Raw genomic sequence first — 24,819 nt, forward strand, 5'->3', positions numbered from 1 at the left:
GGTTTGCAGCAGTGTCTGAGCCGTCTTCCTTTACCATCTCAGTCCTTTGTTGGCCTTTTAAAAGCACAAGTATCTCCTGTACCATACATTTGCTGTGATACGTGTTATTCCCACTGAAAGACAAATCCCCCGTCCCTCAAGAGTAACATACTGTATTTATAATCTACTCTCGTTGACCGGCATTGCTTAGAACTGGGCTATGGCGTCAACTTGGCAAAACTGTGTTTAATGTTTGAACTCTTTTGTTGTTTATGAAAGACATGTTGACCATGTAATTGCTGAACTATATTCTTACTTTCTGTAGTGGGGGAGTATGTCTCAGGCACCGAATTGACTTCAAAAGAAGCCTTTAAATGTCAATTGTGAAACGTAAACATATGCTCTCTAGGTTCTTCTTGTGACAATGTTTTTTATGTGCTTTTTGATTGCTATATCTAGGGGGCAATTGCATTTTTGCTCATTACTGTTCTGTAAAAGGGATCAAATACACAAAGTGAAATTATGCCGGGTTTCATATACTACTTATACTCTCAGGTGACTGCCTGTGGGGTGCAAAGCCACTGGTGGCTTTTAACAAGCAATAAATACATATTGGGGTGACTTAGGGTATAAAAAAAAATCTTTGTCATTATTTAAACTTTTCTTTCTATATTTATGGTACAGGATTTTGAAAATGTTTAAGATGCTATACATTAAAACTTAGTTGCTCTGTGTTTGCATGGGTGGAGATAGGCTGTCATATCTTTGTCACGTCAGAGTACACATTTGTGGGAATGGCCTCAAAGAAGGAATTTATGGCACTCTCCCTTTAAGACGTGGCGCATGCGCAGGTCGATGAAAAAGTTAACTCCTGAACTTCGTAGTCAGAAAAAAATTCAGATTTAGAAAATAGTAGGGAAAAATCCTATTGAGCTGAAATGGCATTTCGCCGAAGAAACAAGAGTTATCCTTTCTTCAGCCAGGAGTTCTTAATTCAAAACCATGCCGACATCGTCTTTAGTTTGGTGATTTTCATTCTGATTGGACTGATGTTTGAGGTGAGATGAACTCAGATTCAGATTTTTTTTCCCCTAGTCTCACTCAGCTGTTTTGTGTGTGCAAGTCTGCCGCAGATTCTCTGAGCTAGTTAGCGGAGTTGAAATCTCATTCAAAGTGATTTAGTTTTGCAGAAGTGTCGCTTTGTTTGACTGCTTCAGGGCTCTCTCCGTGCACGGAGTACCGCGGATATGGTGGCTGGCTGCTTGATACCTTGTTGCAGTTTTACAAGTTTTGTGAACAATGAATGTTTGTGTTCGCAGTCAAAGTAGCAACTTTTGCTGCATACTGACAAGAGCATGCAGGCTACAAACTGCTACATTAGACTTTTTAGTGTCACGTTAGATGTTGAGACTATTCGGCGTCTTCCTGTTGATATTTTAATCCCAAATTAAGTGTCTTAAAATTGGTTTTGTCAGATCAGCTGTTGTAACGGGACACTTGGCAATTAGTAAGCTTTGCAATTTGGTTAAGAATTGGGCCACAAAACGTCAGCACACTCGTTTCTACTCAAATCGTCTGTTGATTTATATTTCCTTGTCGACGACTTCACCCCGTAGTTTACCCCCAAAACTGGCTTGATAGTCGAAAGATAGACAGCCCGCTGCAACAATTTGATCCTCAGTTAACACAGCTGCGTCAAATTTTCACAGGTAGCCCGAATAAGACGAGAGTGAAGGAGTTTTTTCCTCCAAAATAAAAGCATTGCTATAACCTACAATTCATTACAATACGTGCACACCATACAGCTTTTACTTTGAAAGGTATAAGCGGAAGTATCGTATGTGTTTATTTCTAACTGTCTTGACACTGGTAGTTAACTGCCACGTCTCAATCTCTGAGCGGCTGCAGTGGGCTCAAACTACTTTAGTCTGGGGGGATTTCACCACTGACATGCTATTTGTCGCCTATTATTTTGACATAAATGCGTTACGCATTGCCAGGCCGCGATGTGGTTATTTAGTGGCTAGTTATGTAGCAAAGTTTCAGTACGGAATCTGGGCTATGATTGCATAGCTGAAGGGGATTTCCTTGAGTTTGCAGGTTTCGGAAAGAGAGACCAGCGGTGTAATAGCCTAATAATGTGCTCTTTCTTGTGAACTCGGGACTGACGTTGACAAGGCACCTGTGGCCCCGGCGCGCAAGGAATGCTGGTGACTTGTTGCACTCGAGCAGTGGTTCCCAAACTGTGGTTCGGGGGTCCTACAGCGGGCCCCCCAGCAAAAAGAGGAAGATTTTGATCCGATGTCTTTAGTCAGACATCAGCACAATGGCACTGTTTTCTCATTGGTTTCACTCCAGTGATTCTGTACCACCTGTACCAAGCCATATCTAACAACAAACAGCTTCTCAGATAGGGTTCCATGGGACGAAATCTTTTGGTTGTTTGACATGAGAAAGTTTAGGAACCTGTGCACCCGAGCTTCCAAGTGGATATTAATAATAAATTCTGAAATGTTTGGATTCTCCCCCCCTGCACCCCCCTCTCCCCTCCACACACACACCTGCATGAATGCGAGGAGGCCTCTTGAAGTTGGTTTCAATATGGCTTCATTTAAATATTTTGCTAATTACCATCTCATGTAATTTCCAGGCAACAGCCAAGACGGCCATACTGTTCATTCAGCCTCAGTACAATGTCAGCACACTATCACCAGGTATGCAGTGCAGTTCATAACATTGACGACACATGTAATGAACAAGGCTGTTCAAAGTGGATAGGCGCCACACACTTTCTATTAAAATGACAGCTTATTGCAAAAGTTACAAATGTAATGAAGGAATCCAGTGTCAAAATGTTGCTCTCTGAACTTTTTCAACTAATAAATATTTAGATTTTAATACACAGTGGTTGGCCTGCCTATCCATTTTGCACAAAACATGTCACAGTTGCACTCCTGCAACTATTTTATTGATTGTGATTTTTCTTGCATATGTCATTATTAGGTTGCTGCTATTTCATTCTGATCATAACAAACACAATGTCCATGACTTCAGGATACATAGCACACCTCTTGAGTGCAAACACGTTTAACCAAGCACTGTAAATTTGTCCCTTCCTCTTGTGTGTTTAGAGGGAGAGGTGACGCTGTACCAGTACGGATGGAAGGACTGTGCTACCATCCTCTTCTATTTCTTCATCACCATCATCCTCCATGCGGTAGTGCAGGAGTACGTCCTGGATGTGAGTAGCCTGTCACCGGAGCACAATGCGTCATGAGTAGGGCAGGACATCCAGGTAGAGAAAAGCACGGCCAGATGTTATCGTGGCCATAATATCAGAGAGAGGACACTCTTTATGGTGGTTAGGAAAGTGATGCGGCTAAAGCACCCAGGGGGCGTACACTATCCTCTGGCATACGATAGCCTTATGCAACACATGTACTGTCTGAGGAAGAGTCTTCTCCAAGGTGCTTATTAGAACATAGCTCCCTTCAGTGGGAAAAGCAACCAATAGCTTTGCTCCATGGGAGTTATCAGCGAGGCTGGAATCAGATTGCAGGGTGAAACCTGCCATTGTGTCATTGAACAATAATAGGTGTGTTTACATGCACACTGATATCCCATTCATATTTGGCGAAACTCAAGAAGTCGATTTTCATCTTGGGTAAAGAAATCTTGCCGTGTTTGCCATCACCGTTTGCAGTGACGTGGAACCTGAATGATGGCTGAGGAATACTAATATTATCCTGGATACTTTAGAGCAGAGGTTTTCAAAGTGGGAGGCGGGCCTCCCCAGGGGGGCCTCCAAACTGTTTCAGGGGAGGCTCAGTGAATGGAAGTGAAAAAAACATTACATTAGTTATTATCCAAAGTTATCGGATCACATTGAATAGACTAAATGTGTGTGATTTGGTTAAAGAGATAGTTCAGAGATACAGTAGTTTTGGAGAATTTTAGTGTTTTCCCCCACTTTCCATAGCCTGGTATCCAGCCCCATATGAATGACCCTAATGAAGGATTCATTGGGGCTGGTTACCAGGCTACACTTTCCCAGAGTCACAAACAAATAAATGCCTTCAGACAGACCTTTTTATCTAGCCTATTTGGTGTAGTCTGAAGTATGTCAAACAGCAATATCAGGCTATTTTGGCTCAATTGTTGAGCCAAATATCATATCAAATATCATAATCAATTTAGCGAAACTAAGCAAGTATACTAAGGGGAGGGACATTTTCCAAGCTTTGTGGGGAGGCCCATGGTCTCAGACTTTGAAAACCCCTGCTTTAGAGGCCTGTTTACTGTTTCCATGGTAACATTGTGATAGATAGTCTGTTTACAGGAATATTAAGATGCATATAAACAGCGTATCCTGAATAAGACTTAACCAGGATATTCACTACTATTCCTAATAGTGTGTGTGTATCTAAATGCACTTTGTGATTCTTAAAAACACTTTTTTGACCAGGAGAGTTCAAACTCCACTGAATAAAAAAAAGAAAGAGGAGCACTCTGCTGACTGAAATGGACCAAAGACAGGCTGACATTTCTCAGACCTTCTGTCATGCTTTCAGGATCGAGAGCCGTGGAGAAAGGAAGAGCGAGTCGAAAGTGTGAGGCCTTGAGCAGTTGTTTAGAAATAGGCCAGTGAGGAGGAATGAGATGTTATTTTGGCACCGCCGTCACACTTGAATGTTTGGAGGAGCAGCCCACAAATAGCTGCCTTTTGTCAGCACAGGTATTCCTCTCACCCAGCCCTTCCTTCTGCCTGATCGTACAATGACGGGCTTTTTTTACATAAGCAGTCGCTGTCACTTGCTGCAACAGGAGCTTGATCTTGTTCTATTGTCATCAGATGTGCCACCCGTGGCGGTCACATGATCTCTGTCATATCCTCATATCCTTCCTCTGCAGAAAGTCAACCGGCGTCTCCATCTCTCCAAGAGCAAGAATAACAAGTTCAATGAGTCTGGCCAACTGTGCGTGTTCCACTTGGTGTCGAGCGTGTGGAGCCTCTACATCCTCATAACAGTGAGACTGATTATTTACACTTACAGAATTGTATTCAGTGTACTACTCCAGAACTCCACTGGAGGCAATATGACACATTCGTAGCTTACACAAACGAATACTGGAGCAGATTGAAAATGCACTTTTAATGGAACGTCGTTCACAAGTGGAAAGAAGCACCAAAATTGGCACAAATACTCCTTGGGGATGGTTCTTTTGATAAGACCTATTAGCCACGCAAAACATCAAGATTTTTCCAATATGGCCGCCATTTCCCCCCACCGAAATACTATCTGGGGGCAACATTGTGTAGAATTGTCCAATATAAATGGTCTTGCTATCAAACCATACATTTATGACCACAGAGAAGCCAGATTTATTCCACGTAAATTTCAAAATTGCTGCCGTTTCAGCCGTTTTTACCATAGAATTTCACTGTCCAGGGAGATTGCGATGATTCTGGTGTCCAATGTTTTGTTTGTTTTTTACTATAGAAGATTCAAAATTATATGATCAGAAATCCTTTTTATATCTCCTGTTATTTACTCTGCATTTTTTTGAGCAATGTGAAAAATATGCATACACATTATTTTAGCAACTTATTAGAAATGATGTGCAGAAAATGTACATTTTATTTGCATGAGGAGCGATCCTTTGGTTACTATTGAATACACATAAGCTACTATGTCAAGAATCGTCAAAAGCTGCAGCCAGTCAGAGTTGTCATGCTGTCACAATGTGCATCTGTGCAAGTGATTTGTGACAGACATTGATTATGTGACACACGTCACTGATAACATCCCATGCTCATCTCGTGCAGAACCATGCATCCACTTCAAGTGTGGAACAAACATTTTTTTGTGCACCGACCGACCAACCAACCAACCGAGTGACTTATAGAGCTGCTGCCCAGCTATGCTGGCCACAGCGAATAAATCAATTCATTATTTGATGTAAGAAATACCCTTTTTATATACACAGAGATCTTGCTGTAAACTATTTACATAACGTTTGCGGAAAAAAATATATAGCTATGAAAGTAAGGGGGTCAAGGTGAGGACAGGAAATCAACGGCAGGTAGCAGGTAGTCCATCCCCACCACATCCAGGTCTTCTGATGGCACACAGGGAACACAGCATTCTGATGGACAGATTGCATGTAAGCATTGAAGGCATCTGTAACCTTAATAATTCAGTTAAATTCAAACAGGCTTTATTGGCATGACCATAGTGAATAACAGTATTGCCAAAGCACATTGTGCATGGTACAGACGGAGGGAAAATACAGTTTGTAAATAATAATAATAATAATAATAATATGACTATTCGAGGATCAACAGTTATGTTATAGAAAATGTGCATGTATAATCCTATGCTCTGGGTTGAAACAGAGCCTAATCTTCACATGTGCATCTGCACAGTGCTGTGCAAGCAAGACCAAAGCTGTAGCATTTGCACCTTCCACTGCATTGAAATCTGCATCCACACGTGGTCAGTTGTTGGCAACTCTCAGCAAAAGGGGGGAGAGCAGTTCACGAGATCTGCCACATATCACCTTTCTTGATCCACCCCCAGTCGGAAGGACTTTGTGCTTCTGGTTGACAAAGTAATGATTGACCCGATATGCATCCAGCCTGGCAGGCAGCACACTTGACCTGCTGCAGTATAGAGCAGCTTGAGTAGGAGGGATGGATGCTTCTTTCCAGATGTGAACCGTTTTTCTTGAATCTGCTCCACTATAATGAAATACACAGTTGAAGCTTTTTTTTTCCTGAAGGATTCTTCTCTGTAATTCCTTCCCACAGGAGGGATACCTCCTGCATCCCAGCAGCCTTTGGGAGAACTATCCCCATGTACACCTCAGGTATGACTGATGATGTGGAACCTAGATCTCAAATACAGTTTCATATTTCATCTTGGAATTTTTGCATAATAAAATCAGTACTGGGCAATATGCCAAAAAATACAATAATGGTAAATTCAATGGTTCTTAGTTTCCCCCAACTGTATTTTATGGAAAAGTACTATACGTGGTCTATCCAGTGGTTCTTGGTTTTTCTTAATGTAAACTCTATTTTATGGAAAAGTACTATGCATGGTCTATCCAGTGGTTCTTAGTTTTTCTTAATGTAAACTCTATTTTATGGAAAAGTACTATGCATGGTCTATCCAGTGGTTCTTAGTTTTTCTTAATGTAAACTGTATTTTATGGAAAAGTACTATACGTGGTCTATCCAGTGGTTCTTAGTTTTTCTTAATGTAAACTCTATTTTATGGAAAAGTACTATGCATGGTATATCCAGTGGTTCTTATTTTTCCCAATGTAAACTCTATTTTATGGAAAGTACTTGACTTTTTGATGCCTTCTAGTGAGTTCACCTGAGTTTCTTCCACATTCAGATTGTTTAACTTATCATACTGCAGTAAAAAAAAATACAGAAACAGGAAAGTAATAGTTGACATAATATGATTTTCAGACTTAAAGAAATTGAAATCATTGATGACCTTATTGTAAATACTTAACACATTGACTGCCAGCCCTTTTTTCAATGCTGTAGGTAGCTTCTGCCAGGCCGTTTTTTGAGGATTCTGGCTCATTTTAAAAGAGCCGAGGATTCTTTTCTGCTTGGAGTTTGTGAACACAAAGTTCACAAAAGTACTAATAGAATGTGTGCTTTCTCTGTCTAAAAGAGTTAGTTTGTAGAGTTAGTAGTTATGTAGATATTAGCCGTTGAGTACAGCATGGTTTCAGCTGTCTGAGAGTGGAAGCTGAGATAATCGCAGTTTTGTGAAATTCAATCAAACAGGCAGAACAGTCACTTTAACCATTTATTTTTTGCATCAGTGAGAGATCAGACATCCAAACAATATTGTTCCGAACGCCCTCTCCTTCAACTCCTCCCTCCTTGGGCGTGTCTAGTGGCTTTCAGCCTGCGTTTGTCACAAGCTCGCTGCAGCCTCGCTCCCTGGCAGCGAGTCTGAGCAGCCTCCCTCCCTGGCAGCGAGTGTATGAGAATGAGGCTCGTTCGTTTCTGGGTTTTCGGAATGCGTGCGATTCTGGCCTTTCTGCGGGCGTTTCAAAGTGTGTTTTACCCATAATATATTATGCAAATTTGCAATCCCCCGTGTGCTGCTGCTGGCGCGGCCCGAGAGCGGCGAGTCTGGTGACTGATGACTGTAAAATCGGCAAGCCATTTCCTTGATTGATTGATTGATTGACTTTATTTGGTGATAAAAACAGGACATAAGACAACATATCACCGAGGATAAAAACACAACAAAGCCCGAAGGCTTATTTCCATTGTGGTCCCCATGGAGACAAGACAGACAACGTAAATACGTGTAACAAAGAAGTGCAAGTGGGAACATAATTTAAAACTAATACAACTCCATTAAAAGATAAATTACTAACTCAGTTTATAATTTACCAAAATAAAAAAAATAAAAACTAGAACTAAACATATCAATCAATAAAATAAAAGACCAGCTATACCATAAATAAATAACCAATTCAAGAACTAAAAAGACAGGATAAAACGGTTTAAAGTGCGGATGTTTGTAACCATTTTTTTAAGCCTTTCTTAAAAGTGCAGATAGACTCACTCAGTTTCAAGCACGAAGGTAACATGTTCCATTGAGTCGCTGCATTATATTTGAACGAGTTCCTCCCCATCAGGGTCCTAAATCTGATAGGGATGAAATCAGTAGAACTGCCTCTCGTAGAATACTGGTGACGCTCACTCACACAAGAAAAGTAGCTTTTAAGATACATAGGAACAAAATTCTTAACAATCTTAAAAGTGAACAGCAGCTTGATGTATAAAGTGCGCTTCTCAACTGTCAGCCAATTAAGACTGTCAAAGTGAGCTTGGTCCAGGTGGGTACGTGGATGGACTTTAAGAATGACTCGAATCAACTTGTTTTGAGCCGTTTGTAATTTGTTTTTGAGTTTCTGAGAGAGACCAGTATACCAGCAGATGGCAGCATAGTCAAAATGACTCTGAACAAGTGCAGAAGCCAGAGAGTGAAGGACTGGACTGGTGAGAAAGGCAGCTTTCCTGGCCAGAAACCTGAATGGAGGAAGCACCCGCCTGAGGCGGCTGCTTTTGGTTGACTTTCTCTCTGTCGGGAGGGCACCGTCGCCACCTAGCTGGTCGGTAAAATAGATTATACACATTCAATACTTCCAATATCTCCATAGGAGACGCGGGGGGCATTGATCCACGTAGCACCGTCAAAAAATTTTTTTTTTTTTTTTTGACGACTCAACTCGTCGTTGGCAGTGAACAGCTGGATTGTGTTTGACGACTCAACTCGTTGTTGGCAGTCAACGTGTTAAGCGTGGCCCCATACTGGTAGGCCATAAAATGCAATACAGTTTCCCAGCTGTACACAGGTTCTGCCTTCTAGCTTACCAACCCTTCCTTGACGTGTGTGCAGTGACTGTTTCAGTAGTCTCTACTGTTTCAGTAACCCCCCCCCCCCCCCCCCCCCCCCTCTCTCTCTCTGGTCCAGGTTTCAGGTGAAGTTCTTCTACCTCACTCAGCTGGCCTACTGGCTCCATGCCTTGCCAGAGCTCTACTTCCAGAAAGTACGCAAGGTCAGTAGGGAGGCCATGGGAACTGGAGGAGTTCTGGAGTGTGGCTAGATAAGCTGTGTGTGTGTGTGTGTGTGTGTGTGTGTGTGTGTGTGTGTGTGTGTGTGTGTGTGTGTGTGTGTGTGTGTGTGTGTGTGTGTGTGTGTGAGTGTGTGAAAAGAAAAAACAGATCCAGGATGTATCCCAAAAAACTACAGTATGCAAATAAGGTCTGTTTGTCTTCCAGGAGGAGATTCCTCGTCAGCTGCAGTACGTCTGCCTGTACCTGTTGCACATCTCTGCAGCCTATCTGTTAAAGTAAGCATCCGACTGAGGGACGGCTTGAAAGACGCAGAGTTCTTGGAAAACCTGGACATTCAGAGAATAGTCCATGGAAAAGGAGGAAATGATAATGACACACACGTTTGAACCATGAAAAAGACATTTCTCTTTAGCAGAATGATTATATTGTGTTCCACTGCTTTACTACTGTAACCTGACTGCCAGGTGACAATACTGCCCCCGTCTGGCAGCGTCAGGTAATTACTACTGTAGAGACCATAGAAAGGTACAGGACGAACAACCCTGTCTTTATTGACCACACTGTGTGTGGTCAATAAAGACCACACCCACACCCATTTATGCACATACGCGTGTCACACACACACACACACACGCACACTGCACTTTAACTGTGATGTTCTGGAAATTATTAGGTTAACAATTAGATATGGTGACATATTAGAGCATAATATACATTTATTTGAGTATTGATAGAAACAGGGAATCAAGATACTTCTGCAGCTACTTCATTAGCGACAGTCTGACTAAATAATAGTAATATGATATGCAAAATCTAAAAAGTTCATGTTTTGCATGGAAACCTACGGGGATGAATCGCACCGGTGTGTTATTTCCGTTTTCCACCTGATCCCTCTGCTCTCCACCTCCGCCCTCCAACCATCTGACCCACCTCCTCTCTCTCTCCTCTTCCTCTCTCTGTCTCTCTCCTCTTCCTCTCTCTGTCTCTCTCTCTTCTCTGTAGTTTGAGCCGTGTGGGGCTGGTCCTCCTCTTCCTGCAGTACGTGTCAGAGATGGGCTTCCACATGGCCAGGCTCTTCTACTTCACTGACGAGAACCACCAGAGAATGTGCGCGCCTCACCACGCTAAGTTTGAATGCTTGAAACATTAACAAGCTTAATGTCTCCTCTCCATTGACATGACTTGCATTGGTGCACATATTACACATTTTGCTCTAGGACTTTCAGCGTATGCAATATTGGATTTTCCAATATGGCATTTCTTGGAGAAAAAAAATTCCCCCCTTAAACTTTTTCCCACTTTTGACCTATATTTTGACCTAGAATGGCATACACTTGCAGTACATATACAATGTAATCTATACTATACTATACTATAATATACTATACTATACAATTGGGGTATTGCTGCTTGATTCATTACTATATGGATCAGTTGCAGGTCACACATGTATATTGTTGCCTTGTTGATGTACTTAATAAATATTTTTTCTTAATGCTTAATCCTTTAAATCAAAGTTACCCTTACAATGACTTAGTAGTAAATGGCTTGGTACTGTAGTTTTTGATATATTTCATGAAATAATTGACTAGAAATAGACTTTCAAACATTAATATTTCAACAATCTCCTTTTTTTGTTTACCTGTATTTGCACCTCTGGGAGGAACTGCCTCATTAATGGATGTTTATTGTGGCCTTGTTTGGTTGGTTTTGCCGGTTGGTTCTTATGGCGACGATTGGCTGGAGGTCACAGTGTCCCCGCTTTCCTACTGACCCCTGCCTCCCTGTGTCATCCTCAGGTTTAACCTGTGGGCGGTCAGCTTTGTGTTCACACGCATGGTGACTCTGACCCTCATGTTCCTGGCTGTGGGCTTTGGTCTGGCCCGTGCTGAGAACCAGGGCCTGGACTGGGAGATGGGCAACTTCAACACTCTACTGATAAGGTAAGGGCCAATGCAAAGTGATGAACACCAAGGAAGGAAGAAAATCACCAATGTTCAACATGTTTAGATGCGGTGTGGTGCCGTTAGCAGGCTTCTCTTTGATTTGGCTCAGATTTGAGCAAAGGACTAAGGACACAAGTTTAGGTTTAGGTGTTTTCTCATGTTTTTTGCACTGATCTTCCTAGCCTTGTGTCAGTATAGTGTTTTTCTGCTTTTTTTTATGTGGAAAGGGCACTGCATGTGCATGGAGCACTTTTTGTGAAGAGAAATAAAACGTGGATCACAGCGACGTCATCTGAGCAGCTGCTAGCTGACTAGTCTCTCCCCAGACTCAAATATTACGTTGAATCGCTGCGCTCTGCATGCTACATAAGTGAGTCTGTGACACTTCACAGCCACTGCTGGTTTTTGAAGGCGGGTTCAAATTGAATGAGTGACAGGTCATAGCACCGATGAGAGAGCAGTTCGAAAAATGGGCTGCGCCTCCCATGTCGTCTGATCGCAAAGTCGTTACTGATTGGGGAGGACTGAATGGTTCCCTCCCATAACCAGCCGGCTGAGGGAAAGTGTCCCAGACCCAGAGAGAGCTCTGCAGCATACAGTAATGTAGTGTATCAGCGTAAGAACTCTCATGGTTCACACCATGGTTCACACCACTTTGTCCAGTGGTGTGGCAGACACTTCCTCATTCTGAACACCAAGAAAACTGAGGAGATGGTATTTGACCCCAAATCCATTGGAGACCACTCACCAGTGGTCATTCATGGCCAGAACATAGCCCAGGTTGACTCCTACAGATACCTGGGCATACACATTGACAATAAACTGACTTGGAGCGTTCAGGTGGAGAGTGTACGCAGCAAGGTCCAACAGTGGCTGCACTTCCTTCGCAGGCTGAGGGTGTTTGGCGTGAGCCAGAAGGTGCTGCTGCTCTTCTACCATGCCATAATAGAGAGCATCCTGCGGTACAGCATCTCAGCCTGGTTCGGCAACCTCAGTGTGCAGCTGAAAGCCCAAATCACTCAGCTAACACAGAGGGCCATGAAAATCATGGGTGTCAGACAGCACCCCTCACTCCAGGCTGTCTTTGAAAAAACAATCATCCGACAGGCTCAAAAAATCTGCTCTGATCCTACCCATGTGCTCCACCACGAGTACCAGCTCCTCCCCTCTGGCAGGCGCTACAGGGTCCCCACATGCAGGCTAAACCGTTTTAAGAACTCTTTTGTCCCCTTGTCCATCAAAGCCCTAAACAGTAGCTGAAGGCCGCCCCTGTTGGCGTTTTTAACCTGTGTACTGTTTTTACTGCTATTTTAAATTCTATTCGTCTTTATTAATCTAAATATTGAAGACAAACAGTGTTGTGCAATTGAGGTCATGTGCAATTCTGTTCTTTTAGCAAATATATTTTTAAAATCACAGACTATATTCGTTTTTACCTATTTTAATCTAAATACAGAAGGCTACAGTGTTGTACAATCTGGGTAATGTGCAATTCTGTTTTTAGCAAATATATCTTTTATAATCTCTTTTATGCATTGGATTGTACTTTTTGGGCAGTGTACAATTTTGCTAACTGCAATAGTCCTGATGTATGTGCTGTATGTATTGTCTGTATGTACGTGTTGCCTGCCAAACAGCAGCCATAAGGTGTATGTCCAAGACAAATTTCCTTCGGGACAATAAAAGTCTATCCTATCCTATCCTCTCCTATGGGTCTGGCGTTGAGACTACTAGATGACTAACCAGCTGGTTAGCACTAACATCACCTGCCGCTAGCTCACTAACCAGCTGGTTAGCACTAACATCACCTGCCGCTAGCTCACTAACCAGCTGGTTAGCTAACGTCATCTGAGCAGCTGCTAGCTCACTAACCAGCTGGTTAGCTCTTCTAGCAGACAATACAGTGTTGTGGAATAAGCAAGGCCAGACATTTGCAATACATGTCTGTTATCCAAACTGCCTTTAAAGTCACTTCACTGACAACGTCCTATTTCTCCACCGGGCACTTGGATTTCCTCCACTTGTTGCTATAGGAAACAGCCAGCGTGTCTGTCATCACCATTGGTCGGCTGCAAAAATTGGTTCACGTCACCCACCCGGTGCTTTTGTGAAAAGTTGAACATTTCTCAACTTTTGAAAGCGCTCCGCTCTGATGGGGGGGGGGGAAAGAAAAGCTATATGGACACACGGCCTAACAGAAGATATCGAACAAATGCTGCTTTTGATATAATTTATCTTTTGAAAGCCAATATTGTTGCGTCAATTTAGTAGTCAGCCGCCACCACACACACACACACACACACACACACACACACACACACACACACACACACACACACACACACACACACACACACACACACGGGCAGGAAAGTAAAAAAAAAAAAAAGGCAGGTCCATTTTAAATCAACCAGCCAATTTCAATAATTTGACCTGCCAAGTAGAAGCTAAGAACACAAAATAACATCAAAATTGTGGTTATCTGCCGAATATTGCTACAATAAAGAAGGTCCTTTCAGGACAGGTGTCATTGCTATAATAGCTTCGCCCACAGTTCTTCTACCCGTGATTTTACACCCTGACACAAACACCCTTGCACCTTGGCTCCCTGTAGGCTGACTGTTCTGCTGCTGGTATGTCTGATCCAGTCCTGGCTGCTCTGGAAGTTTATCCGCTTCCAGCTGAGGCGCTGGAGGGAGTTCAGACACGAACAGGCTGCTCGCAAGAAGGCCGCCGCCGCCAAGCCACCCCTACGACCGCTCAAGAGAGACTCGCGTGAGTAGAGTATAGACAAATATGTGATTTATGACTATTTAAAAGCACATCTGTGTGAGGCCATTTGATGGTAAAAACATGCTAGTGAAATTGCCATTAGCTGATCTTTGGTGCCAGGTGATATGACCTAGCCTGGTAAACCATCCGGTCATGTGAACTCACATTCGGTTTCGTTCTGTGGGACCGTCTGACCTCCAGCCCGGGCCGGGCCTTTTCAGAAATTCCAAAGTCCACGGGCCAATCAAGGACCTGCCTCGTATTTGACGGCGCTGGAAAAATACTAGTAATGGCTGCTCCCATGGCTCTCCGGCTCACAAAGCCTGGTCCAGCCTAGTCTGGTCCATTGGTGCAGATCTCAACGTTCATTGACTTTACACAGTTGTAAATGCAGTTATTGCAGAAATAGCCCCAATAACAACAATTAAACAAGAACAGGAGTATGTACCAGCGGAGTTTCTCGGCAGGAAAAGACGTTTTCGCACTTCTTCCAAGTGGATTATTTGGGTTTTGACTGGATCTGACACTGATTGGCTGAAGGACTGGTTTTTGGCGATGCTGATTGGCTGAAGGAGTTGTCTGTCAAGGAAGGTACTCACCCACTGAAATGACTGTGGACTGCTTGGAGTCCAGACTGATACGTAGAGCGAAACAGAATGTGAGATCACGAATCAGGATGGTTTGAAACAGGCTACATATGACCTTCTCTAGAGTAGAACAGCTCTACAGGTTTGGCTTTGGGGTTTCATTACCTTCTCTAGAGTAGAACAGCTCTACAGGTTTGGCTTTGGGGTTTCATTACCTTCTCTAGAGTAGAACAGCTCTACAGGTTTGGCTTTGGGGTTTCATTACCTTCTCTAGAGTAGAACAGCTCTACAGGTTTGGCTTTGGGGTTTCATTACCTTCTCTAGAGTAGAACAGCTATACAGGTTTGGCTTTGGGGTTTCATTACCTTCTCTAGAGTAGAACAGCTCTACAGGTTTGGCTTTGGGGTTTCATTACCTTCTCTAGAGTAGAACAGCTCTACAGGTTTGGCTTTGGGGTTTCATTACCTTCTCTAGAGTAGAACAGCTCTACAGGTTTGGCTTTGGGGTTTCATTACCTTCTCTAGAGTAGAACAGCTATACAGGTTTGGCTTTGGGGTTTCATTACCTTCTCTAGAGTAGAACAGCTCTACAGGTTTGGCTTTGGGGTTTCATTACCTTCTCTAGAGTAGAACAGCTCTACAGGTTTGGCTTTGGGGTTTCATTACCTTCTCTAGAGTAGAACAGCTCTACAGGTTTGGCTTTGGGGTTTCATTACCTTCTCTAGAGTAGAACAGCTCTACAGGTTTGGCTTTCGGGTTTCATTACCTTCTCTAGAGTAGAACAGCTCTACAGGTTTGGCTTTGGGGTTTCATTACCTTCTCTAGAGTAGAACAGCTCTACAGGTTTAGCTTTGGGGTTTCATTACCTTCTCTAGAGTAGAACAGCTCTACAGGTTTAGCTTTGGGGTTTCATTACCTTCTCTAGAGTAGAACAGCTCTACAGGTTTGGCTTTGGGGTTTCATTACCTTCTCTAGAGTAGAACAGCTCTACAGGTTTGGCTTTGGGGTTTCATTACCTTCTCTAGAGTAGAACAGCTCTACAGGTTTGGCTTTGGGGTTTCATTACCTTCTCTAGAGTAGAACAACTCTACAGGTTTGGCTTTGGGGTTTCATTACCTTCTCTAGAGTAGAACAACTCTACAGGTTTGGCTTTGGGGTTTCATTACCTTCTCTAGAGTAGAACAGCTATGCAGGTTTGGCTTTGGGGTTTCATTACCTTCTCTAGAGTAGAACAGCTATGCAGGTTTGGCTTTGGGGTTTCATTACCTTCTCTAGAGTAGAACAGCTATGCAGGTTTGGGTTTGGGGTTTCATTACCTTCTCTAGAGTAGAACAACTCTACAGGTTTGGCTTTGGGGTTTCATTACCTTCTCTAGAGTAGAACAGCTATACAGGTTTGGCTTTGGGGTTTCATTACCTTCTCTAGAGTAGAACAACTCCACAGGTTTGGCTTTGGGGTTTCATTATCTTCTCTAGAGTAGAACAGCTCTACAGGTTTGGCTTTGGGGTTTCATTACCTTCTCTAGAGTAGAACAGCTATGCAGGTTTGGGGTTTCGTAACTCTTATAAAGGTTAATCAAGCAGAAACTTGTTGGCAATCTGAAGTCGTGACAATCAGCTTTTCAAGATTTCTTGCTTTTGAACAAAAGATTTGGGATTCATTCATTCATTCATTGTTGTTGTTTTGCTAGTGTTGTCCCTTCATCACCCCCTGCTGTCTTGTTTTGTCCTGATCACACTGATTGTACGTGTTGCACAAGTCCTGACTTGCTTCTGTCTTCCCCCTGCTAGTTGGGCACCATGAAAACGGCGTTCTTAAAGCTGAGAACGGAGCCTCTCCTCGGACCAAAAAGCTCAAAGCCCCCTAAGCCCTGACCCCAAACGGCTCGTCTGAACAGCGGCCTTAGCCCCGGCTAGGGCTTCTCATCAGCACAGCGGGGCCACCGGTGGCCACTGGCCATCAGCCTCCTGGTGAGTATGTCCGGAGGTGTCACAGGGACTCAGTCGCTACAGACACAGGCTTGAATGCTGGAAAATGAAATCCAAGGAAACCCCTCGAGCCCGACAGACATTTACTCTTCTCATCATATCAGTATTTTTTTATTTTTTTTTATACACCCACGCCGCCTGCTATCCCCCACCCTATTGGAGCGCCATTGTATAGCGAATGATTAAAAATGTTAAAGTGAACACGGTATGCGACACACACACTGCGTATACTGTGCGTGTCAATATTGAATGTGTCCGTGCCTATCCTCATACATAAGTACTGTACTGGTTGTAGTGTTTGTCTGATGCTGCCGCTGTTTGTGAGCTCTGGTCGTAGAGCCGGCTTTGCTTGTTCTTGTCTAGTCTGGTCCATTGGTGCAGAAACATGTTACTGATGCTATGGTAGCCACTGGCTACTAGCCAGTAAGAGGCTTACTGTAGCCTGGCCTTGACATTATCCATTACCTAGCCATGGAAGGCTAGTGTGGTGAACGAGTGTGTCTTTGACATTTTGGCTAATCAAAGGGGCGGCCACCTCAACCGCCACCACCCCCCCACCCCCCCACCCCGCTGGTTCATGTCAAGTCTAAAAGCCTTTACTTACTTCTCACTGGTCGCCTACAGATAAGAATCATGTATGTATGCTGGATATTATCGCATGCCATTCCATGTTTGTTTTTTGATGAAGATGTCTTTATTACTTTATTAAATGATGCATTTTTCTGAAATAAGGCAAGGACCCTTTCATGTCTTTTGTGAATGACAGTGATGGGTGCAGTTTCTCTATTTTCAGTTTCACTTTGACTTGCACCTATAGATGAAAAATACTGTATACAAAGAGTCAGTGTCAACATGGCCAATCATAGGTGCCGTAATGGAGGGGACAAAGGGACAATTTGTCCCCGCAACATGAGAGAGTGGGGAAAAAAGAGAATGGCTGAGACATGGTCGAGCGAGCCACCGTGAGGTAGACCTCTCCACGCTGGGACCGAGGCTTTCATGGTCAGAGCGCTGATGAGCGCACCACTGTTTACATTGTACAGTGATAAATGAGATGAGAAACGGCCAATGAAAAGTCACCATGAAACACCATTATGTGCAGTACTGCAGCTTCACTCTCAAACGACCGTATCAGCACATGAATAGAATCACCAAACTTTTTACTGAATGCAAATAGGTGTTTAAATTCTCAGCCCTGATGCCTATTTGTGCTGATCTCTCTCTCTCTCTCTCAACACAGCACATTTACTTGAAATGACTTAAAAGGAACACTTAGAAATCAAACATGATGCCATATTTGCCACGACATAGCGCCGCTGCGCTACATCACTGTCCCTCCATCTCGAAACTCATTCTGGCACCAGTGCAGCCAATGAGAAATTAATATAAAAACACATAGGAATATTTTTCAATAATCTGGTCAGGCCCGTTCCACCCCCGTTTCCTTTCCGGCTATAAATACATTTTGCATTTTCAGTGTGCATTCATAATGGGTGGAAATTGTATTTGATGATTGTATTTCATACATTGTCCACAAGGTGGCAGAACAAAGCACTCAAATCACCTCATCCTCTCCAGTGTTGGGGAATTCATAAGAAACATACTGAATAGGCTTTAATTCATTAAGAGGATACAGGTCACATTTGTTGCAGAGGGAATAACACTAGAGGGCAGTATCCTATCCAGCCCCTTGACATCACAACGTGGGCTCCACTGCTCCATTATCACCTGATGAAGAAGAAAGAAGAAGAAAGGGCATTAAGGGCTATAAACTTATCATCCATGGGAACAGATTTGTTCCTGAATGAAATGCTGACCATTTTGAAAACAAGTGACCCCTACTGAAATAATTGGCAGACAATACTAGAACAAATGATGTGTTGCTGATTGGCTTGGACTTTACCATTTTGGTCAAAGGGCTGGTTATTTGCTGCCGGCCCTTGGTGTGGATCTATGCCCAGCTTCTGGCGCACAGACTCTAGATTCTGAGAGGGGATCTGGTCTGAGATGGACTCCAAGTACTTCAGCACATAGTGGTCAGCATCGGTCAGCACGAAGCGGTGGCTGAAAACTAAAGGAGGGGAAGATGGGTTAAGCTGGAAACTGAATTCTATGTGGCCAATGTTGAACAGGCTCAGATCTTTCTTAGAAGGCGTTTAGTCTTTTTATTCAACTGAAATCAAACTGTATCAGGCTGTTACAGTAGAGCAACTGAGAACGAATCTTACCCTCCACAGTGGCTCCAATAGCGAAGTCGGCGGGAGAGTAGAACTCAGGATGTTCCACAGCAGAGCCCGGTTTGGGGACGCGTGTCTTCTCCAGGAACTTGCCACCGAGGATGCCAGAGTTACGGGTGGCCTTTTCGAAAATGCTGATCATGTCGTCGGACAGGAAGTAGGAGAGCGTGAAACGGCGGCCCTCGTCGTGCGGATTCTGGGAGTCCTGGGATGTCACAACAGGGAAATTAACTGTGACCACAAGTCAAATGTCTTATTATGAATTATGTTTGTTCTACTCTAGGTCCCCATCTATTCTGAAACTTTAGATTGACTGGTACAATTCAGTGATTCAATCAGGCAGCTGAAACACACACCAGCTTGGCAGCGTAGCGCAACACTTTGTGGTCATTCTCCAGCATCTTGACCATGTTCTTCTTGGGAGGCTCAGGGACTAGAGACAAGCAGTTTTGGAGAGAGTCTTCCAGAGAGCCGAAACCATTGTAGGGAGGAACCTCCTGTAAAGATGGAGCCCATGGAGAGGAGAAGGTAATGGAGATGATGGCAAAAAAGAAGAGGAGAGGATTAGTCAGGGTTCCTATGCAAGTATGGAAAACTATGTAATTTAGCAGTAAGTAGAATTTGATTTGAGTGTTTTCCAGATCTGGAAAAGTATGGAAAAAGGAAAAGAGTATGCAATGCATTTTAAGTGTGGCCTATAATAACATTTATAATCCAGTGTACACACCAGGATCTCAGGATTGACAAGTCTTGTTATTAATCGATTACATTAAGAAAGCAAGAAGGCGTGAACAATGCGTTTTGCATATTCCTAAATCAGATTTGCGCTGTACATAATTTTTGTCAAAAGTAACTTAATGCTTGGAGTTTACTCAATATTATTTTAGTCTAAAGTAAATGTAAAAAAAATTGCAGACCTCTCCGGACCCCCTGTTGAAGACCACTGCTCTAAGGCAGTGGCTGGAAGCTGGAAGATTTTTTCCAACAGGAAATTTGAACTCATCTGTGCCTCAAGTCCAAAACATTTAGTCTTGTGCTCCTCTCAGAAGAAGAAAAATGGGGAAATGTTTTTTTCTGAGGGTGTAGTCCATGTTTAGTTTTCTCACCTTCTTTCTGAGGGTGTAGTCCATGTTTAGTTTTCTCACCTTCTTTCTGAGGGTGTAGTCCATGTTTAGTTTTCTCACCTTCTTTCTGAGGGTGTAGTCCATGTTTAGTTTTCTCACCTTCTTTCTGAGGGTGTAGTCCATGTTTAGTTTTCTCACCTTCTTTCTGAGGGTGTAGTCCATGTTTAGTTTTCTCACCTTCTTTCTGAGGGTGTAGTCCGTGTTTAGTTTTCTCACCTTCTTTCTGAGGGTGTAGTCCATGTTTAGTTTTCTCACCTTCTTTCGGTCCCGAAACGTGACAGCCTTCTTTGGCCCCTCCCTGGGCTTCATCTCCACCTCTGGGAAGCGGTTCTGGAAGTAGCTTTTGGTGAAGCCATCGCAGTCATACAGCAGGAAGCGACGGCCCATCAGCTTCACCGTCTCGCCCACCTGGAAGTCCTTGGGGGAATAATATTCATCCACTTCCTGCTGCGAGACCTCCAGCACGCAGCTAGGGAAGGGCCCTGCAGAGCGGGGACAAAGACAACCACTGAGTCCATCATGCTGTTATGACAGCGGGCTGTTTCAACAACAAGTGCCGTCTCATCCTGATGTCATATTAAAGTAGGATGGATGGCACCATAAGATCATTGTATAGAGCTGAAAGTAGGAGATACAAAATTATAAACTGCAACACTACTGCAATTGTACATTACTGTGTAAAGGCAAGTAACGGCATTGCACTGTATTTGACTGCATTGAGAGTAATAGTTGAAAGTGATGCAGTGTTGTGTCTGACCAGAGGAGGCCTGCCTGATTTTCTTGGGCAGCCTCTGTCTGCGCATCAGGACAGGGAAGGGGTCTCGGCCGCTGTTGGCTTCATGGACCTCTCTGATCTCCACCGTGTCGTCCACCAGGTAATACTGGATGGTTACAGGCCTGGTGTCCCCGTACAGAGAGTCAGCGTTGTCCCACAGCGCAAAGAAACGCAGCACCTAATGGAGAAGAGAAGGGGGTAAATATGGCCGGGAATTAGAAGTGGCGTGGCAGTTTTCTCACGTTATAAATCACTGTTCAAAAACACTCCTGCTGCTGTTGCTGGTCTTGAATGACCGGGGGAAATGTTCAAAAATAAAAATAAATAAAAATATTTGGCCATAAAGGATGGCATAAAGCTTTAGGTCAAATATAATCACAAAAATTTGAGTTACAAGGTTTTTCCGCGATGGTAGCAATATGAAAGATATGCAGTTAGGCTATGCTGTTGCTGCCATACACATCTGGGCAGGGGCATATTCAAAACATGGCAGCAATGTTACTGGTCTCTGTTCATGCTTATTCACATTACCAAGCTATTTTATTCTTACTATTGCAGTTAGTGGACACAACCACATTTTCAAAAGACAACATATCTAGCATTACCATAGTTACCAACCACAAAAACCTACAAGAATCTATAAATAGTTTGGATTGGAGACAACGGTGTACCCCTGCTGCTTCTCTGTCTATCTATCCAGACTAGGGTTCATATTTAATGGCTATAGTTAGTTTGTAATTGAGGGAATTCCCTTGACCTTGCCGTCCATGGTGAGGAACTGGTGTAGGTCATCGAAGTCAGTGGGCGTGATGTAGGAAGGCTGAGGTTTGTTGCGGTGTGTGATGTAAGGGTCTGCCGCCATTAGCTCCGGTTCATTAACGACAATGCCTTCACTTTCCATGAAGTCCTGTATACGGTGAGAGAGAGACAGAGAGACAGACAGAGAGACAGACAGACAGAAAGACAGACAGAGACAGACAGACAGACAGACAGACAGACAGACAGACAGACAGACAGAGAGAGACAGACAGACAGACAGACAGACAGACAGACAGACACATAGAGTTTCATGTTTACAACATCAACCTTCAGGATTCTATTCTGTGCCTACTTGGGGCATTAAAGAAGTTGTCTTGGCAATAAGAACAGCTGGCCTTCAACTGACAAGTGCATATCCAAATAACTGAAAGAGACTATAGGATAACAAAGGGAACCAGACAGAGAGAGAGAGAGAGAGAGAGAGAGAGAGAGAGAGAGAGAGAGAGAGAGAGAGAGTTTACCTGTGTGTATGCGTCGCAGTGTGTGAGGTGGTACTTGACCCCATACACCTCCAGGTCCATGCCCACGTTGAGGTCTTTCCAGTGGAAGTGCTCCCCGCGCTCGTTCTTGGGGAGACGCTGGCGTTTGATCAGCTTGCCCTGCGGTATCCCAGAGTTCTCCACCACAGGCTCCACCATGCACATGCTGTCATCCTCCAGGAAGTAGTGAACAACCACAGGACGCACACGGTACTCCTCGTCAGGGGAATACAGCACGTCCTCTTTGAAGTACGCATAGAAACGGAGCACCTAAAAGACCGGACAGTGGTAGAAAGGATGGACAAAACATGGACGGATGCATCTTTGGAAATAGTAAGGAACTGGACATTCTGATGCACACTCCATGCCAGTTGGTGGCGGTAATGCACCGATTTAGTTGTCAACCGCCAATAAAAGAGAGTTCAATCACCCAATCCACCAAACAACTCAAAACAATAGAGTTAATACCTACACTAGGATAGATACACTGTTTGACATTGGCAGGGCAATTTACCACAATTCACTTGGGACCCACCCACATCATCAGCTGTGCTGCTCATCCCACAAACGCATGATCCACACAAATGGGCCTCATTGTATGCACACACACACACACACACACACACACACACGCACACACACACACGCACACACACACACACACACACACACACACGCACGCACACACGCACACACACACACACACACACACACACACACACACACACACACACAGAGCCAGCGCTGCTGGTGATGATTAGTGTATATTGCAGGATTGTTGTATACCTTCTTGTCATAGGCGACATGAGCAGGGATGAAGTGTGGAGCCTTGCTGCGGCCAGAGGAGCCATAGGTGATGTGTGCTGTCTGAGTGGACAGGTCACTGATCTCCTGCTGGCTCAGCTGCTCTGACAGGAGAGGGCTCTGTCCGATGCCCACTGTAGGCCGACGGGGCAGGGCGTAACCATTCCTATAGGCCAGTGTCTGGGGCCGATGGTAGGCTGACTTCTGTACACACATGATCAAACATCATGAAATACTGCATTGCAGTGAGGTGAGGTGAGGCAGGTCCTAAACCTGCTAAATAGCCGATACATCATGTTGTGTGCTCATCTTATTCATTGTTATGTCTTGAATCGATTGATTGATGCCCGAGCTCCTCCGACTGGTTTTGCCGGATACTTTATTAGCCAGACAAACTCTGTATTTTGTGTAACGTTGCACTTGGCTGTTGTATCCTGTGTGTATGTATATGTCTATGTTTTTATGGCTGCAGTGTGGGCGTAAGCCCAAGACAAATTTCCCATGCGTGGGACAATAAAGTTAATCTTGAATCTTGAATCTTGAGGAGGAGGGAAGAAACAAAATGCATGCTTAGTATGTTAAAATGAAGATATGAAAAGAAGCTCTGCTCATCATTTGCAACACTATACTGATAGATGATATATGTTTATGATAGATATGTTCCAAAAATGAATTCAAAAGATAGGATTTTAGACATTAATATAAATGCATCTTCCTATGTGCTGTTGACACTATACTACATGTCATAGCCTATTTGCAATAATATCCAAATATATTTTGACCAGGAAAACGTAGACCATGTCAAATGCATGTCATCTAGCATACAGTATCTAGTAACTAGATACTGTAGTATGCTAGATAATCTAGCATACTACAGTACAAATTAATGTAGCCTATTCATGTAGCCTATGTATTCAAACATCTCTCTCTCTCTCTCTCTCTCTCTCTCTCTCTCTCTCTCTCTCTCTCTCTCTCTCTCTCTCTCTCTCTCTCTCTCTCTCTCTCTCTCTCTCTCTCTCTCTCTCTCTCTCTCTCTCTCTCTCTCTCTCTCTCTCTCTCTCTCTCTCTCTCTCTGACATGGTTAGGCTAATTAACATGAAGATTCTAGAGTTGCCACTATCGCGAAGCTAATTATATTCATTGGAATGCCTTCTGAGGGCAGCATTGACAGGACATTAACACTGTGACCCATAGCCACATTAAACAGTAATGAACAAAGTCAAGATAACAAAATGAGAAATACTAGCTAGCTAATTATCGAACTTCGATTTAACAAGCTAACGGTACGCTAAAGTGAGTTAGTCCAGGGTACAGAACTTCAGAAGACATTCGCTTAGTTTAAAGTTATTCTTACCGTTACATCTCGGAAAGTGTATCCAGGTAAAAATGGCAAACCATGTCCAGTATTTATAGACATTGTTGTCGTATTTATTTCTAGTCTAGAAGATAGGATTCTAGTCTACTGCATTTTGAAGACGGTCTAGCTCTCTAGCCACAGGCTAATGTGGTTAGTTTGTGGTATCCATGGAAACTAGAATGGCAACAATTGCCAATGCAAAGTAGCCTATAGGTGAAAATTCACAATTAGCCTAATCATGAAATAAAGTAATCTTGTTTAGAAATACAAGATGGATTGAACTCTTTAACACTGATTATTAAAAATATATATTACTGTTTATCCAATA

General features: G+C 43.4%; 2 protein-coding genes across 2 annotated transcripts; one reads left to right on the plus strand and one right to left on the minus strand.

Annotated features, from left to right (window-relative positions):
- The first annotated feature begins 901 nt into the window (after positions 1–901).
- Positions 902–17,606, plus strand: tram2 (translocation associated membrane protein 2). Its single transcript, XM_083643708.1, has 11 exons — positions 902–1,037; positions 2,630–2,693; positions 3,111–3,220; positions 4,891–5,007; positions 6,791–6,849; positions 9,501–9,585; positions 9,809–9,879; positions 10,607–10,711; positions 11,404–11,547; positions 14,165–14,325; positions 16,699–17,606. Exons 1-11 carry the CDS (start codon positions 918–920, stop codon positions 16,773–16,775), a joined length of 1,113 nt encoding a protein of 370 aa, XP_083499834.1. The 5' UTR covers positions 902–917; the 3' UTR covers positions 16,776–17,606.
- A 986-nt stretch (positions 17,607–18,592) lies between these two features.
- efhc1 (EF-hand domain (C-terminal) containing 1) lies at positions 18,593–24,551 on the minus strand (the record flags this gene model as incomplete). The annotated part of the gene is made up of 10 exons (XM_083643009.1): positions 18,593–18,624; positions 18,800–18,967; positions 19,125–19,338; positions 19,490–19,630; positions 20,513–20,739; positions 21,015–21,210; positions 21,790–21,939; positions 22,313–22,600; positions 23,117–23,338; positions 24,489–24,551. The coding sequence occupies 10 exons, from the start codon at positions 24,549–24,551 to the stop codon at positions 18,593–18,595; spliced, it is 1,701 nt and encodes a 566-aa protein (XP_083499135.1).
- Positions 24,552–24,819: the final 268 nt, after the last annotated feature.

The sequence above is a fragment of the Poromitra crassiceps genome (assembly GCF_964638095.1).
Source record: "Poromitra crassiceps genome assembly, chromosome: 9".
In the NCBI taxonomy this organism is placed as follows: domain Eukaryota; kingdom Metazoa; phylum Chordata; class Actinopteri; order Beryciformes; family Melamphaidae; genus Poromitra; species Poromitra crassiceps.